This window comes from Manacus candei, unplaced genomic scaffold (genome assembly GCF_025592945.1).
Source record: "Manacus candei isolate 608988 ecotype Guabito, Panama unplaced genomic scaffold, ASM2559294v1 h1tg000035l, whole genome shotgun sequence".
NCBI classification, from domain to species: Eukaryota; Metazoa; Chordata; class Aves; order Passeriformes; family Pipridae; genus Manacus; species Manacus candei.
In genome coordinates, this window is record NW_026138083.1 from 227,274 (window position 1) to 244,049 (window position 16,776).

General features: G+C 44.3%; 1 protein-coding gene across 5 annotated transcripts in view; it reads right to left on the bottom strand.

The window, feature by feature from the left end:
* LOC127473372 (sodium/potassium/calcium exchanger 3-like) overlaps positions 1-16,776 on the bottom strand; it is a 186,596-nt gene that overhangs the window by 36,094 nt on the left and 133,726 nt on the right. For 2 of the 5 annotated variants that reach the window (XM_051792900.1, XM_051792904.1), the window contains one exon: positions 2,675-2,767. The exons of 1 other annotated variant lie outside the window; for it this stretch is intronic. In XM_051792900.1, coding sequence (XP_051648860.1) covers positions 2,675-2,767 — 93 coding nt within the window. Of the gene's footprint in view, positions 1-2,674; positions 2,768-2,904; positions 3,212-16,776 lie in introns of those variants that run through there. 2 more of the 5 variants (XM_051792901.1, XM_051792903.1) reach the window with 2 other exon arrangements.

Below are 16,776 nucleotides of genomic sequence, written 5' to 3' on the forward strand. Positions count from 1 at the left end.
ACCCAAGACTAACTCCATCCTTGCTTCATTTTTACTACTTGCTGGCTCTAAGCTTCATCAACTGTGAGGCACAAAGAGTCCACAGAATTTAGCCTTAAAACTATAGACCTCTGCTCTGTGTAAAATGGGGACAATACTGTGTCCCTGTGTAAAATGGGGACAATACTGTGTCCCTGTGTAAAATGGGGACAATACTGTGTCCCTGTGTGAAATGGGGACAATACCGTTTTCCTTGTGTACCAACAGTCAAAGGAATGTCCGTGAAAAGACTAAAAGATGGTAAGAAGCTACAGCAATGAGAACTACTTAAGAACCAGAAAAAACCCATAATGTTGGAATTTCCCACTGGTATTTGTCAGTGATTTTTCTGGGAGATGTTGCTGAGAATGGTAAGATACGTTTTTATGGGGATTTAAGTGCCCTGAGAATCTGCATGCCAGCATGGTAAAGGTTTCTTAGGCAACTGCAAAGCAAAAGCACAGCAGGAGAGCCACCTGCAGAAGTACAGTACACAGTCTGTGCATGTGAGGAGAGCATTCCAAACTACACATCAGCAGGGGTAAAATCCCACAGCGGAATCACTAGTTCTCCTAAACACACAGACAAGGCAAATTAAAATAATGGAAACTGGAAAAAATCTGATGTGCCAAGTATTTTGTTTGCTCACCCTTTCAGCTGTAGCAAATACAACAGTTGTCACAATTAGATTACAAGGGGGAGGTAATTTCCCTGTAGGCACACCAAGGCCCCGGGTGCACTGCACACAGGCTGGGTACACTCACTGCCTGCAGTTTCCAGGCTGACACCGTGGGTTTGGAACCACGGCCCAATTGCAACTTCCCAGGGATGGGGAGAGCTCTGAAAAAGCAGCTTTGAGGCATCTTTTCCCCAGCCAGCCTGCCCTCAGGAAAATTTAGGGCAACCTTAGTTTCTTAACTGACAATGTTTCTTACAGCCTTAAGAGTGCCATGTCTAGAAATTGCTCAGGCAGACTGCATTCCTAATCATCCTGAGTAACCACAACCACATCAGCATGAACAAAACAGCTGTTCCAGCATCTATTTTGCACACGAGAATTGCACAAGGAGATAGCAAAGGACTGCAGAACATGGACACTTGCTTACAGTCCCATCTGACATGAGGATTCCTTCAGCATACACATAAGTGACCACCTAGAAATATTCCTCAGAACTGAGACAGTTTCTTGCTATGATTTGAAAAATACAGCTTTTCTCCCTAAATGGCTGTGGACTGCCATTAACAAGGCTGATGTTTGTGGTCCTGAGATACGAGATGTAGCTGAAGTGTGTTGCAAAACTTGAGAAGTGGTTCCTGTCCCTGGAATACCCTGTTAATAGCTGACCACACAAAGCCCTGGGCAAGCCAAAGAGGGAAACACACTGTCACTGCAGTGCTGGTTGTTCACTCCCTAAAGACTGGCTTAAGCTACAGACAGCAGGTAGCACCTGAAACAAACCCTTCAACAGCGCTTGTGTGCCACTGCCACAGTCCTGGTGTGAAGCTGCTGACACCACAGCTGGTCCTGGCACACTCATTACAGCTCTCCATGGGCTAAAGGCACCAGCCACCACTTGCTTGGCTCTCCTTTGCCTGTAGCCTGTTGTGAGTGTATTTATCACCTACTGGAACACCCATCCCCAAGCATTAGGGCCAGATTCAGGCAGCAAAAGAAGGGTATTTCTGTCCCAGAGGAAGAGAAGGAATGGAAACAATGATGTGCAGAGATGGCAGCAAGTGTTGCACTTTCCCTGGCAGAAGCTGCAGCAAGCAGTGAATATTCCAAGGGATGGGATCACGGTAAGTTAATTCAGTGCTCAGAAACACCCACAAAGTTTGACTGCTCCTTCAAGCAAAGCCTTGCCCAGCAAGACAGTCACTGTGACTCTGGCACTTGCCAGAAAGATACACACTTCTGGTCAGTGGCAGGACACCACAGTTTGACAGGTCAGCATCCTTTCCATACAGAGGCACTGCCTGGACACTCTTTTCCCTGTCCTGCTTTCTAGAAGCACGTGGTGTTCACAGCTGTACTCACACCAGGCACATGAAGGCTCTGACAACTGTACTTCAGATCAATTAATCCCTTTTCACTGAAAGAAAATCTTCCTTGCAGTGTTCTCTACAATTAAACTCAGCACTGCCTCCAGACCTCCTCCACTACACATAAATACAACAGTTAATGGGATTCAGTTGTGCTTTGAAAACTGCACTGGTAACTCCCACTGCACCTCGGCTTTTTGGGATGCCAAGTTTTCCCAAAATAGGCAAGGAAATGAAACCAACTTTCAATCCAATAATGGAAATCATAAACCTGTACCACAACTTTAAATGACACAAATCCACCTTATGAAAGCTCTTAACAATTTTATTCCTGTGCATAATAAAGGTTATGTTCTCAGCATTAGTGGCAAAGAAAGCCACAAGCTATTTTACACCAAATATTCTATTCAGTGTACAGGAAAACAATATACACATGAAATAACTGGGGGGTAAGGCAGCCACAAACACCACCTGTGAAAAAAGAGATGCTCAAGAAGCACTCCCCATTTTACAGAAAAGGCTTGCTACATATCACAGAGAGCACTGAACATTCCGCAGCTCTCATTTCACACTAGCCCATGGACTTTAAGTTCTGTATAAATATCCCATTTACCTTAAAGAAACTTCCTCTTTTGTCCAGACAACAGGTTTTCATTGTCAAAGACGACATCTTCCCTGAGAAGACTCCACTGTATGCTTTCAGCTCCTAAAAGCAGAGACATTTTTTAATGGTTAGTCCAGTCTGTAGGAAATTCCTCTGCATTTCTAAGCCACAGAAACAGTCACAACAAGCCCTCTGCCAAACCCCTTTCCGTCAACAACACTGTGCCATTTATTTCCTACCAGAGTCCTTACGTATCCCTTCAGTCTATTATTTTTCCATAAATTGCTTCAAAAAACCAGTGCTACTCGGAGTTCAATGTTTCTCCCTTCTCTTCACAGCTGATACTGTAGCTGTGAGCAGATTTTCATGTGCTCATTAAAGAAGAATGCTAAAACATAATGATTGCTTTCTTTGTTTGCTTGACCTCAGCCTGCAGTACAAACAGAACAAAATGTTAGATGTCACTACAAGCTGCTCTCAAATATTACAGTATTCATGGGATTTATCGGGAGGGGGGGAACAATTTAAAATCACCCACAAGGGAGAAAACACAGTAGCATTAAAGTAAAAACTGATGAAGAAAAAAAAAAGCCCAAGCACCCCCCAGAAATGCTGCTTCAAGTTCCTAAAATGCCACTGAGTCACATCCAAGTGAGGAGATGAAGATGCAGTTAGGAAGAAGCTGCATTTTCCACTCTCAGGTAAACTTAATGAATGGTTTAACACCCAGGAGAATAAACTAGTGCCTCACTAGAACATACCCACAGAAGGAGGAACATCAGCGGGGTGATCTCCAGTGCAAGCAGAGCAGGACAGTTCCTCTTAAGTCACAACCAGTTTGCACCAGTAATTTGTGAACAAACTTCTGAACTAAACAGGAATCAGTTCCTTGGCTGAAAAGGCCTTCTAGGATTTTTAAAGGTGAGTTTATAATCGTATGTAAACAGCCAAACTCTCCTCCTTGCCCACACATTTACCAACCACACAGCAGGCAGTCGTGCTGGAAGGTTCAGTCACCTAAATGTTGAATAATGCAAGCACAAAACACTACAGAAAAAACTGACCCGGCTCAAAAACTGACCTGACCAAGGTGGAAGGAGGAGCTTAAATAAAAAAAGGGTTAAAGGAAAAACCCTGGCAAGCAAAAGCCCTGGAGAGGGCTGACAGCTAGAAGCAGGAGAAAAGAAACATTTTCTTTTGGTTTTAACATGTAGCAGGAAGCCTTAAATAGTTCGCCCTGTTTCCAGAGGTCATACCATGAGAGCACTAGAAAAGGTTACATTTTTCCACTCAGATTCTGGTCAAAAAGCAGCCGTGCTGGGAAGCTCAGAATCCTGCCTGTTTTCCAGGCAGAGTTTGCAGACATTTAAGGCTGAAAGAAAAATCTCGAATTCTGCATTGTTGTGAAAGCCAAACCAGGAAAGGACACAAAACAGTGCAGGGAAAAAACCCCAAAATTTAAAAAATCCAACTTTCTTTGTAAATCAGTGTATTTAAAGGATCCACTCCTGGTACTGTGATCTGTGTTTCTTTACCTAGAAGTGCACCTAAATAACCTGACTGCACCAATCCCATAAGAGACTGATGGTCAGTGAAGGGGGGGAGTCTGCAGGTGCTATTAAATCACTTAATCTGTGTCCTCATTTGCCACATGCACAGGGGGACAGAACAATTCCTCCACTCTGGGGACATCAAACATTTTAAAGACTTTTTGTTTGGAATAGCCGATATCAAATACCATCTCAAGGCTGCCATATAACAAGTTTTTTAAAATTACAAAAAAAAAAAAATGTTTTCTGTCAATGAATTCTGGAAAGGGAAATTTGCACCTGAAAGACTTAAGTTGGAGGGAGACTCGAGAAACCCAAAAAGGAATTAGAATAAAACCTCAATTTTCCAAGTTGATCCTAATCCCAAAACGACAACATCAAATTAAATGTCATAGGAAAAACCCCTAGAGACTTTAAAGGAGTTCCATTAGAGGGTTATAAGCAAGATCATGCAGTTGTAAGTGCAGTTGTTATTCACTCCATTTGCAAACAACAACCCCTTCACAGGAAATCTAATGCTTTTCTTTTTTTTTTTCAATTTAACCACAAGCCACAAGGATGTCTGCACACAATCCTATTACCAAAATAAGATTACCATGCCAAGATTTTTACATTCCCCACTCAAACATACAGACAAATCCAAACACACAGTTTGCCCTTCAAGGAGTGGTATGACTCCAGTCAGAAGAAAGCCTCAAACGTGACCACTTCTTATTTTCCTTGTAAGAGGTTCTGGAGCTCTAAACTGCTTCATAACTGCTATTATTGTTACTATTTATGCAGTAGCACTGTGATCTGTAGGACCATAACTCCGAGCTCGAGCCCTTGCTCTTCTCAGTCCCACACAGGCAGTGAATCCACCCCCACTGCCCTTGGTGGTTACAGTGTAATTTCAAACTGATTTAGGGGAACCGAAATAATCTCTCCAGTTTGAGGGGGTTTTAGTATTTCTGACTAAAATTAGTGCAGTGGGAAACACTGCTGGGTTTTTTTGTATTTGCTGGGAGGGCTTTTTTTTTTTTGTGCAGCTACTTCTTTTAGGTCACCCAACACACAAAGAGGTTTGCTGGTGAAAGGGCTGGCCGGGGTGCAGCACTCAAAAAGTGGGTGAGGGCTCCTGCCTCAGGGCTCACAAGTACCTCCACGTGGTGCCAGAACAACTGCAGAAAAACAAACCCACTGGCAGGAGATTTCATCTCTCTACACACCCGTCCACATCTGACGCTTATTCAGATCCAAAACAGGCTGGAAAACCACTGCTCTGGAGTTGTCGTTGTGGAGTTTGGACAGTTTGAGGCTCTCCTGCACATAGTGCCAGGTTCTCCTGCACCCAGTGCCAGGCTCTCCTGCACACAGTGCCAGGCTCTCCTGCACACAGCACCAGGCTCTCCTGCACACACACAGTGCCAGGCTCTCCTGCACCCAGTGCCAGGCTCTCCTGCACACACACAGCACCAGGCTCTCCTGCACACACACAGCACCAGGCTCTCCTGCACACACACAGCACCAGGCTCTCCTGCACACACACAGTGCCAGGCTCTCCTGCACACACACAGTGCCAGGCTCTCCTGCACACACACAGTGCCAGGCTCTCCTGCCTGTGCTGACAGACACAGTGCTGTCTTCCCGCAGCTCTTCACGCCCAGGACAAAGCTCGTGTGTGGGAAGGACAAGACAGAGCAGGGAAAAGGAATGCTCTGCCTGCCTGGCAGATTTCCCTGAAATGCAGCACTCCTGCCCGGATGCTGATGCCCACACAAGCTGTGTGCTTCACAAATGGGTGCTTTTCAGCTGCTTTCTCCCACTCCCTTCTCCTGGTTGTCATTGACACAGGGATGCCAGAGCGCCATCCACACGCCTGGATGTAACTCAGACTTCTGACTTCTTTACTCCCCCTCCAGCAATTTTATTTGGCATTTTGTATGTTCCTTATACTTAACTGTAGTAGGGCCAGTGACCATCTTACTGGACTATTCAGGTTCCTTTCCTTTAATCCTCCCATTCCAATCTTGCTCTTATTCAGCCAAATATCCCATTTTCTTTAGCCAAAAGTCCTGGCAGAGATGAAACAGTCTGTATGCCTCCCCTGAGCAAAGGCCACAGCTACCTGGGGAACTTAACAAGTCCCTGCCCCTTAACAGTCCTCCTTACCCCCCTCTGCTCCATTTCCTAAGGAATCAGGGCTATCCAACTGCACTGCCCTTCTGGTCCTTAGTTCCCAACTATGATTTTTAGTCTTCTGGCCAACCTAACAAGATCTGACTGAGGAAGAGAGTCTAACACTAAGGACAGAGGGAAGAGACTACACATGTGCCATCACTGAAGGAAGAGATCTGCAACCTTCCTTTTGCTGGCTGACCCACAGAATTAGCAGAACCCACTTTTTCCCTCTATTTTAAGTGTAAGCTATCCCACTGAAGAAACCCTATTTCATTCTCAGCCTGCAAAGGCCATGCAACCAGTGAGCACAGACTATCACAGAAAACACTTGAGGCAAATTAAGAAATGGTTTTACTGTTCTGCAGCCAAGGAAGAACAGGAGAAAATGTCTGTCCAGACCTTACGTATAAACTGGCAAAGGTCAGCTGATGTCAGCAGACTAATGCTGATTGCTACCTGCCAGGGTAGTCCTTTGGCCATCCCCTTGGCCAGTAGTGGGGTACAGCTGGAAAACAACCCCCTCTGTCCCTCAACAGAAGAGTATGGAAGCCCAGTAGAACCTCCTACAGATGTACTTGTAAAACCTATGGTGAATTAGCATCACATTGCAATCCAATTATTATAGTAATTTATAAATATATAGTGTTAAAACAACTAAAATTAATTCAGTGAACCCATTTTCTGTTGGATTAAAGTGCAAACCAAGAACAGGAAGAATAAATACATTTTACGTATTTAAAAAATGTAAAAAACCCCCCACCCTTCTAAAATGCAATTCTACACTTGACAATATGCCAAGAGACACACACAGAACTTCAGATTTTCAGCAAATGTGAGCATCCTCCTGCATTTCATTTTCGTGTTCTCCCAGCACATTTGCACAATCCCAGGGAGCAGGCTGTGTTCATCTCCAGCCTACAAAGCTCTGGTTTGTCCAATCACTCTGACCTTATCTGAATCTTGGCAAAATTCAACTTTTCCTTTTGAAAGTATTTCCTCTGAGAAGTTGACTGCAAGCCTCCTTCCAGGGACACAGATACAACCGAGCACAGTATCACTTTGAATAATCTATCAAATGAGACCTTCAGTCTGCAAACTGTCACTGGTGCCAGGATTTGGCAGACCTTTCAACTCAAATGTTGCATTGTGTTAACACAGCTGTATCCACAAGCAAAAGGCGAGGAGATTATGCAAAAAGAGGTTCTAACTTCCATCATTCTTCTGGCTGCAGAAAGGGTTTACAATCCTTTTTTATTATTATTCAAACAATGCAAGAGCTCCCGTTACTTTTAGAAAAGAAATAACGCACACAGCAAAAATGTCAAGTCACTCTTTACACAGCAGTGCATTTCTGTACTTTGTCGTTTTAATTAAAGAGTTTAAAAAAGCTCGGAAATAACAAAAATTCCCTAACCTCCTTTTCCCTCAAATGCTCATTATACTTTAGCTCTGCTACCTGAACATAACGTGTTTGTGTGAGCTGCTCCCCTGAGGAAAGCCACCAAGGTGATGCCAGTGACTGACAGTATTTCTGTCCCCTGAGGTTAAAAAAAAAAATCTGACAGACAGACACTCTACACGTGTAGGCAGAAGGGCCACGAAGGACTCTTTGCAATCCTCTTCAGGAAGAAATACCCTCCTGAAAAACTACAAAGGAAGCACAAATATGCAACACCCCGGAGAGCTTTTCAAAAGCAGGGAGGAGGTGACAGATGAACCGTGCTCAGCACTCCCCCAGCGTGCCCCTCAGCGCATTCTGCAAAACCTGAAATGCAGCAGCACCTCCTTCACCCCCAGGCACACACCTCCGAGGAAATCAGTGCTCCTCCCACAAAGAAAAGCAAGATGCAAGGTACTTAGAGGCAATCAGCAGAACCAAATGATGAGCAAATATTGTGACCAGGGAAATAAGGTTGGGGTGAGTCCCAGCTGCCCACACACCCATTTATGTTCCGAAGGTTTCTCAGTTGCTGCGTTTCTCCAATCAGGCACCATCACTCTTGAGCCCCGTTTCTTGGTCTGGGTAGAACAAGAGTAGATCTGTGCCAGAGTGGGCAGTGTGACCCCAAGGCCTGCAGAAGTCCCTTGATCTCCTGGATCACGGACTGATTTCTGAGTTTCTGGGGCTCCTGGCACTGGTGCTCACCTCCCTGGGACAGGCAGAACCGAGCCAGGGCCCAACCCAGCCTTGGCTTTGCGAGCACTGGGGATCCAGAGGCAGAAGTGATGCCTTAAAACCAAGCAAATGAGTTTGAGGAGCAGGACGTGCCACCTGGAGGTGCAGTGAAGAGTTTGCAGGGTTGTAACCCCATATCCTCCTCATAACCAGAGGATAATGGGCCAGATGGACCCTCACCTGGCTGCAGTATGGCTGCTCTTCTCCTAGCAGTCCTCCTTCCTAAAACATCAAACCCTGCCCATTCATGTTCTCCTGGCTATCCAACTGGTTACTTTTCAGCTCCCGACACTGACAATTTGCTTATTTACTACAGGTCACAGCTGCTTTCAGTTTCCTTGGCTGCTCCTTTCTGACACGGCTGTTTGCATCCTGAAGTATCAATGCTGCTCATCCTGGTTAACATAACAATGCTGTTAAAATCACAGCCAGCTTTCCAAGGACTCCTTCACTTCATTATTTATTAAGCCACAAAGTATCAGCCACTGCTTAAGAAACTATCACCTGAACAGACTCCACCTTCAGGGGCTCTGACCCAGTCATGGTATTATTATCTGACTCATGATATTATTATCTGACTCAGTCTAAAGTAGGAACAACACTGCCAAACTTACCCACAGATCTTTCTACAACTGGTTTCAGCCAGTCATCACTCCTGCCTCAACCAACCTTTTGCCTGCAGGCTTATTTTCCCCCCTTGATTCCAGATCCTACTCACTGGCAGCCTTTTAAGAGACCAAAGGATAAAGAGAAGTTATTACTTTGAACTTGTTTCAGCACAGCACTCTCAGGAGAGGTTTTAAGTCCCATTAGATCTTGGACAGATCCTCTGTCTCACTCACAGCTGTCCACCCACTTCTTTTATCTCTGCTGAAGTCACACATTCAGAAATGAAAGCATCTGAAAATGCCATCTGAAAAGGGCACAGGAGCTGGGCTGACTCTGCTCCCACCGACACAGACATGGCACCACTCTTTCCAGCAGGAGCATATATAGTTGGGCAAACACTGAACACCTCAGAGAATCCAATCCTGAGCTTTGCTCAACACAGCCACTACCCAGAGAACTGTTTGCTGCTAGTGCTGCCTCTCTGTGCCCCTGCCCAAGTTTCTTCTTCCTTTCTTCCACTAAACAACCCCTTCCTGCTTGCTCTCATGGCATACTTTCCACATTACTGCAAAGGAATAAAACCCCAAGTCATTTCCTCTGGCACAGCATTTAGCCATGGAGGATACTACCAAACCACTTACAAGAGAATGATTGTTTGTTGATACATTCGTGTCTTGTTTTGCTTCTGGACATGTCAGAGAAATACATTTATAAGATTGGCTTTGGTTTGGATAACCTTTCAGAAGGTTCCTATTCTTCCCAAATTCCCTGGCCTGGATATCTCACAAAAGCTAGCATTTCTTGCAGTATTTCTGTAATTTCCATTTACTATTCCTGCCAAAACCAGTAAATAATAAAAACAAAAACATTCAGAAGTATGTTTAGAAACCTCCCAAAAATGTTTAACATTGAGCTGCAGTCCCCGGGGGAGAAGCAAGAAAAAGTAATTGCCTGAATTACAATATAACTTGAAGGTCTGGAGAAACCTCAAAAGCTTCAAGTCAACTGTGGGGGGAGATGGGATTCAGCACCCACCTCTAGATGGAGATGCACAAGACAAGCCCCTGCTGGGCTTGACCGTGGGTTATTTCAGGCACCTGGAAAAAGCATCTCTCCATCTCCTGCCCCGTGAATGTCAGAGTAGGAAGGGGGTTTCAGTGTTCGTGTCCTCACTACTTCGTGCCCAAGAGAGGCACCAAGGCAAAGCTCCGACCGTCCCCCGCCAGAGGTGAGTGCTCCAGGCAGCAAGGGGGAAGCAGAGACCTGACTCACTGTCAGTTCAGCGAGCTCCAACACTTATCTGCTCAAATGTTTCCATGGTCACAGAATTACAGAATGACTTGCCTTGGAAGGGACCTTAAAGCTCATCCAGTTCCATCCCCTACCACGGGCAGGGACACCTCCCACCAGCCCAGGTTGCTCCAAGCCCCATCCAGCGGGGCCTTGGACACTTCCAGGGATCCAGGGGCAGCCACAGCTTCTCTGGGCAACCTGGGCCAGGGCCTCCCCTCTGCCCCTGCGAGGGCAGAATTCCTTCCTAATATCTAATCTGCCCTAAACCCTGTCAGCCTGAAGCCATCCCCCCTTGTTCCTTGCACCCCAGGGTGGCACTGTCATGCACACGAAAGCTCGTGCTCATTTTGCTCAGTGCTTCCAGAAAAGTTGAGCAGCAAGCTTCAGCTGATTTCCAGTAGGAGCAATCACCTTTTCAGAGCTAGGGCAACACAAATTATTTGGATAAATTATTCTTTGTATAATTCACTGAAAAGGATTGGGTTTGTTTACACAAAGCAGCACACAAATGGGAAAAATAAAGGCAGACAGCTCTAAAAGTTGATCTTAAAAGTAAAAATGAGCCACGGATTGCAAGATAGAAAAGTGATCTTAAGAGAGCTGCAAAAGCTTTGTATTTTTTGCAATCAATAGGTAACCTCAAATACCTTTTAGGCTCTTCACTATTAAAAAAAAATTAATAAAATCAAATGTTAAATAGTTTGTACACCACTGGGCAATGAAAAGAACATAGCTTCTTTCAACCACAATGCAATAGCACTTTCTAGCTGTGTTTGTTGCATCACCACTCCACTTAACAGATATTTCCCTGCCCGAAAATGAATCCTTTACCATAGCAAGCAATGGTTTCATTATTCCCTATGATATGTTTTGCAAAGATTATTCTTTGTTCAACTCTGTAGCTAAAACAAGTGAACTGCTGCTCAGGAGCAGCCAATGCCTAAGAAACTACATCCTGCATTTCATAAAACCAACAGAAAGGTTTCCACCAATGTCCACGACTCCTGGAGTTCAGCCCAGGGCACTAAATGGTAGGCAAGAACCTGTCAGAGCAGAAGCCAGGGAGTGTGTTATCCCAAGCTCTGTTTGAAGGCTTGACCTGCTCACCCTGGCAGTGCTGAGTACACACGCTGGAAGGGCCATGTGCTGGGCACCTTCAGCACAGGATGAGGCTCTGGGGCAATGATTAACCAGGGAACAAACACCCTCTGCTTATTCTGCTGTTGGCCTTACGCTCATCTTCCATGGGACACACTCGAAAGAAAAGAAAGTACGTCAATTGTGCCACTGATGTAGTGGTTTATCTATTAACTAAGGAACTGGGGCATCAGAAACGTGCTACACCTGGCACCTTGTTCTTTGGATAGCTCCCAGTGACAGCAGCTGCTCACTTCCAGTGCCCAGGTAGTTTTTTACTGGGAAAACCTACTAAACAAACCACGACTATTATTGATCTACCACTGGAAAATGTGTCCCACAAAGGTGTCCCCTGTAAATACACCAGACAGCAAAACACTTTGGCCTGCACTGGAGAGTTTTCCTTGACCAACCCAGCTCGGATTCAGAGGCAATGAACAGATAAGCTACTCAATGTAGAAAGCCTGGATCACTGTTTGTCTTGGCTGCAGGGACAGGCTTGTGACCTGGGTTAGCCCCACTGGAGACTTCCAGCCTCCTCTGTCTGAAAGGATTTTGAGGATTTAAGCATCCCTCCCGATTCCTCAAAATCATTTCAGACACCTGTACATTTCTCATAATGATCAGGTCTATAAAGAGTTATAAAGGGTGACTGTTTCATAAAATCCACCCACAACTTTTACCAACTATGCTCTGAAATATTAATTATCTTTTTTTTCAAACAATTAAACTACTGCTGATTTGGGGGACTGGGGTGGGGGGGCATTATTCATCTTGGAGATGGGGGCAAGGGAGGGGCAAGGGAACTCCAAATATTCAAATATTTAGAATCTACAATTTAGTTTCTTTTTGAGGGGCAAGGGAGCTCCAAATATTCAAATATTTAGAATCTACAATTTAGTTTCTAAATATATGTTCACCAAACAAAAGAGAAAAGCCCATCATGACATGCCATTCTGATAAAGTGTTTATTGTTTCTTCTCCCACCCTATTTCTTTATGGGAAAAAAAAGTATTAAATGGTGAAAACAAGAAGGTTATGACACACACCAATGAAACCCAGGAAATTCAAAGCTGAAGGCTGTTGAAATATCGGTCTCAAGTTAATTCCACTGCTCTTCCTGTTTTTTATCCATTGCCATGGGACTGGCAATGTCAGCCTCAACCGAGCTTCCTGGTTTGGGTCTCAATCTGGGTAACTTCAAAGTCACGTAAACACAGGTCACCCTTCCTGTCCTCATGGTGCTCTTCTTGATCCTCCTCCAGAGGACAATTGTTCCCTCTGACCTCTCCCAGAAACTCTTCCCTCTGATAACCCCATCATCTTCTGTCACTGCTGACTGCAAATTCACCAACAATGAAAAGGTTACTGCTGCTTTCCCAGCCCTCTTCCCTTTTTCCATCAGACTGCCCATCACTAGCTCTCTCCTCTTGCTCTGCTTATCCTGACCAGCCTCAGACTCTCCTACCCCAGCCCACCTTTAATCTTGCAGTGAGCCCCTGGGGATGAAACCTCATGACTTTGCCAGCTTTCTTGCCTGTACCTGCAAGGTTTCCATCCACCAACCCAATCCTTCTGATGTTTTTCGGTTTTCACTATTTTCTACCTCCTACTGAAGCTCTTCTCCTTTTCTACTCCTTTCTCCCTAGCCATCTGCATAATGATCCTGGACAGACAGAAGTATTTTATATTCACAGAATGGTTTAGGTTGGAAGGGGCCTTAAAGAACATCCCATTCCAACCCTCCTGTCCTGGGCAGGAACACCTTCTACTATAAGGTGGACACCACGCACTTTCCACAACGCCTTCAAGATCTGACATTTTATGCAGGTTTGAGCAGCCCTCTCATCCCTCCCCCTTCTTCCATCTTAAATACATTTGTATTTAAGAAGGTGGACCAAGATCATCACCCCAAAACCTCCCCTATCGGCTTCTTTCCTCGAGTCCCTCAAGAGACCAGGACACATAGCCCAAAGATGGAGAGGGAGGTATCGATGCCACAGCCGTGGACTGGCTCTTACAGCAAGGACAAAGGTTTACAGCCTCTCCCAGGCTGGGGAGAAAGAAGGTCCTCCTTTAGCACTTCTCCTTCTCTAGCTTACTTTTGATCCCCCAGCTGAACAGGGGATAACATCATCACAGCCAAACTTTGCTTCCTCAGCAGTCCCATCAAGACCCATTTGATCCCAACTGAAAAGTTTCTCCTTACTGGATTAATGAGCTCACAGGAGCTCCTAGCAGGGGAACTCCTGAAGAAGGAAGCGTGGGCGTTTAGTTCTCCACTGTTAGTTTGCTTGTGTAAACAGTTTGTTTTCTCTCTCCTGGGGCAGTGTGTTTTGAAATAAGAGTTTTAGAAGACAGTAAGCCTCATTTGCTGCAACGGTGAAACTGGGTCCAAGTCCTGCCAGCAGCAGACCATTCCAAACACACCGGCGGCTCCACAGATTTACTGTATTGGTCACCACATGAACAAAGGGCAGACAAAGGGTCTGGTGGCGTCACTTTTTTCCCTCTGATCTGAATCAAATGTGATCAAACCCAGAAAGTAAGGCAGCAGTCAGAGGACAGGATATTTTCTAGGTTTAATTCTGGCTGACACACTGGTACCAAGAGACTGCCATGCCTGCCAGCAACAAACATTAGCAACCACCGTGTACAGGGAGCTCAGCCTAAGCACACTGGGATACACGTTTGCTTAGCCCTTTTACAAAGGAAAAATGAATTGGTTAACAGCAAATAAATTCCATCAGTCTCGTTCTGCAGATAATAAAGAGAAAGTTGCCAATAGGTGGAAATATTTCTTGGGGTTACATTCCACAGTTTCAAGACTTAACATGGTATTGTTTTATTGCTTCTGCATCTGGTGCCAGTTATTTTTATACAGCTTCTTTGTATAAACTCAACAACAACATGGAAAAAAACCCTTCCAAGTCTATCAGCCACTCTTAAAATAAACACCAACGAGTTCATTACTGTCTTCTGTACCTCAGCTATGATGTATTCCCCACACAAACACAAACCCACGTCTCTGGAGAGTCACAAATCTCTTGAGTAACTTGACCTCCTCTGACTGAGCTGGGGGAACTCAATTCAGCCCTAAAATTCATTTTTTAAGTCCCAGTCTGCCTTTGTTCTAAAACCATAGCACCAGAAGGCAAATCAAGGAGAAAACAAACACCTTTCACAGTTTGTGGACCATAACTTCATGTGGACAGGAATGTTGCCCTGTGTCTCCTCCAACCTGCCAAGCCCTGTCCCAGCCCCTGCTGGAGAAGAACACAAACAGTGCCCCCTGAAGTGATTGCCAACATAATGCCCAGTCACTCCAGAAATACCACGGGATGAAATCACATTTTTCATATAGACACCAAAAAACGAGCCTGTGCTATAACAAATCAAATATTTACCTTGACAGATTGTATCTTTTAGGGAAAAATTTGTGATAAAGTGAAACGTTCAAGGGGACAAACTGCAAAACAGATGCTAAGGATATCTTTGCAGGGAATTCCTGCCAAAAGGGAGGAGCTGTGTATCTATCAGTGCAACAAATGTTAATCAAGGATTTTTATGGAACCACTAAATAGAAAACCTGAACTAGCCAAAGGAAAACTAGTTGCTCGTTTGATGGTGAATCTTCATTTTTTCCTCCGGTCAAATAAGCTAAAAATTCCAAGCAATGCAGTTTGCAAATAAGTATATATTACATAAATAAAGACCACCAACACCAGTTAGAACTGAGCCTTTCTACCTAACTCTTCAAAGATAATTTTCTAAAATTCCAATTATTTCCAATCATTGAAAAGCAGTTCACAAAGCAGCAATTCCCAAGTCTAACACATGTTCAGAGGAACACACTGTGATATGAGTTTTACTGCAACCACCATTTAAGTCAATCAAGTTCAAGCTACAGCAGTAAAATCTTCAGATTTTTCACTCACACCTCCCAAAACCGAATTCTTGTCCACCTCCAGAACAACCACCATTTTCACAGCTGTCTCTAGACAAATGCTAGTAAAAGCTAAGCACAAAGCTGTGTCTGCACAGGTGCAGACACAAGTTAAATAACCCAGAGCATCCTGGAGGTTCCCAGACATGCAAACCAGACAGTTATGGCCCTTAGCAAACACACCACAAGAACCCCAGATTCCTTCTCCCGAGCTGCTCAGGGTGCCCAAAGTAGGATTTTCCATCTTGCATTAACTACCAAGGACACTGTGAGTAAATTAGTCTTTTTTAAACCCCTGGCTGTAGCTAAAAGAGCTTATTACAACATTTACTGAGGGCTGACATTTCATAGTTGCCAACATCTAACTGCTTTCCTGAGAAATTACAGTTTCAGCAAATTATGCAGCACAAAGTATGCCAAGGCCCCAGCTGGCACAAGGATGCATGTTTATTTTTGTGATGGTTATGGTTTTGGTTTGTTGTTGCATTAAAAAAAAAAAAAAAAAAGAAAAGAAAATGAAAAGAGATAAATACAGTTTAAAAACTTAGCTTCTTTGCAAAAAGTGGTGACCAGTTTCCCACACGAGCAGATCCAAAACTGGCAGCACAGTCACCCCCAAATGCATTGAAATATCTTTTGGTATATGCTCAAAAATCTTCACCCAATTAAGAGAAAATATTAACCAAAGGATTTAGAGGAAGACAGAAGAGGAAGGCCACAGATCCACAGGTAAGTTAAGGAAGGCAATGTCAGCAAATGCAATGCACATCACGTGTGAAAGCACAACCAGTAAGGCTTTGGGTTATTTCCATGTTGGAACCATGTTTCAACAAAGTCAGCATCGAGAAGCCCTGGAGTTAATTCCTGGAAAGCACAGATTTGTGTTCAGCAAATATAACGTAGAAGCCAAAGACATTATTTTAGATTAAAAAAAAGGAAAGAAAAAAAAAAAGTAAGAGAACCATTTAGAAGCCCAAAAAGTTGCTGGTTGTTGTGGGGCTTTTTCTTTTCCCTTACAAGCCACTTGTGAGACCTTGTTCAGAGCACTGTGTTTACTCCTGGGCATGTGGCCAGATGACATTCACATTCTGGAGCTGGTGGAATGAGGAGGAAGAATAGTTTTAGGCTTTTTTCTTTTGTGGATTTTTTTTTTTTTGTGAAAAGCCCCTCAGAATAGAGTTATTTCTGCCTCTAAGATGTATACATGAGATTGGGAGAGATGACTGAACATCTCTCACCA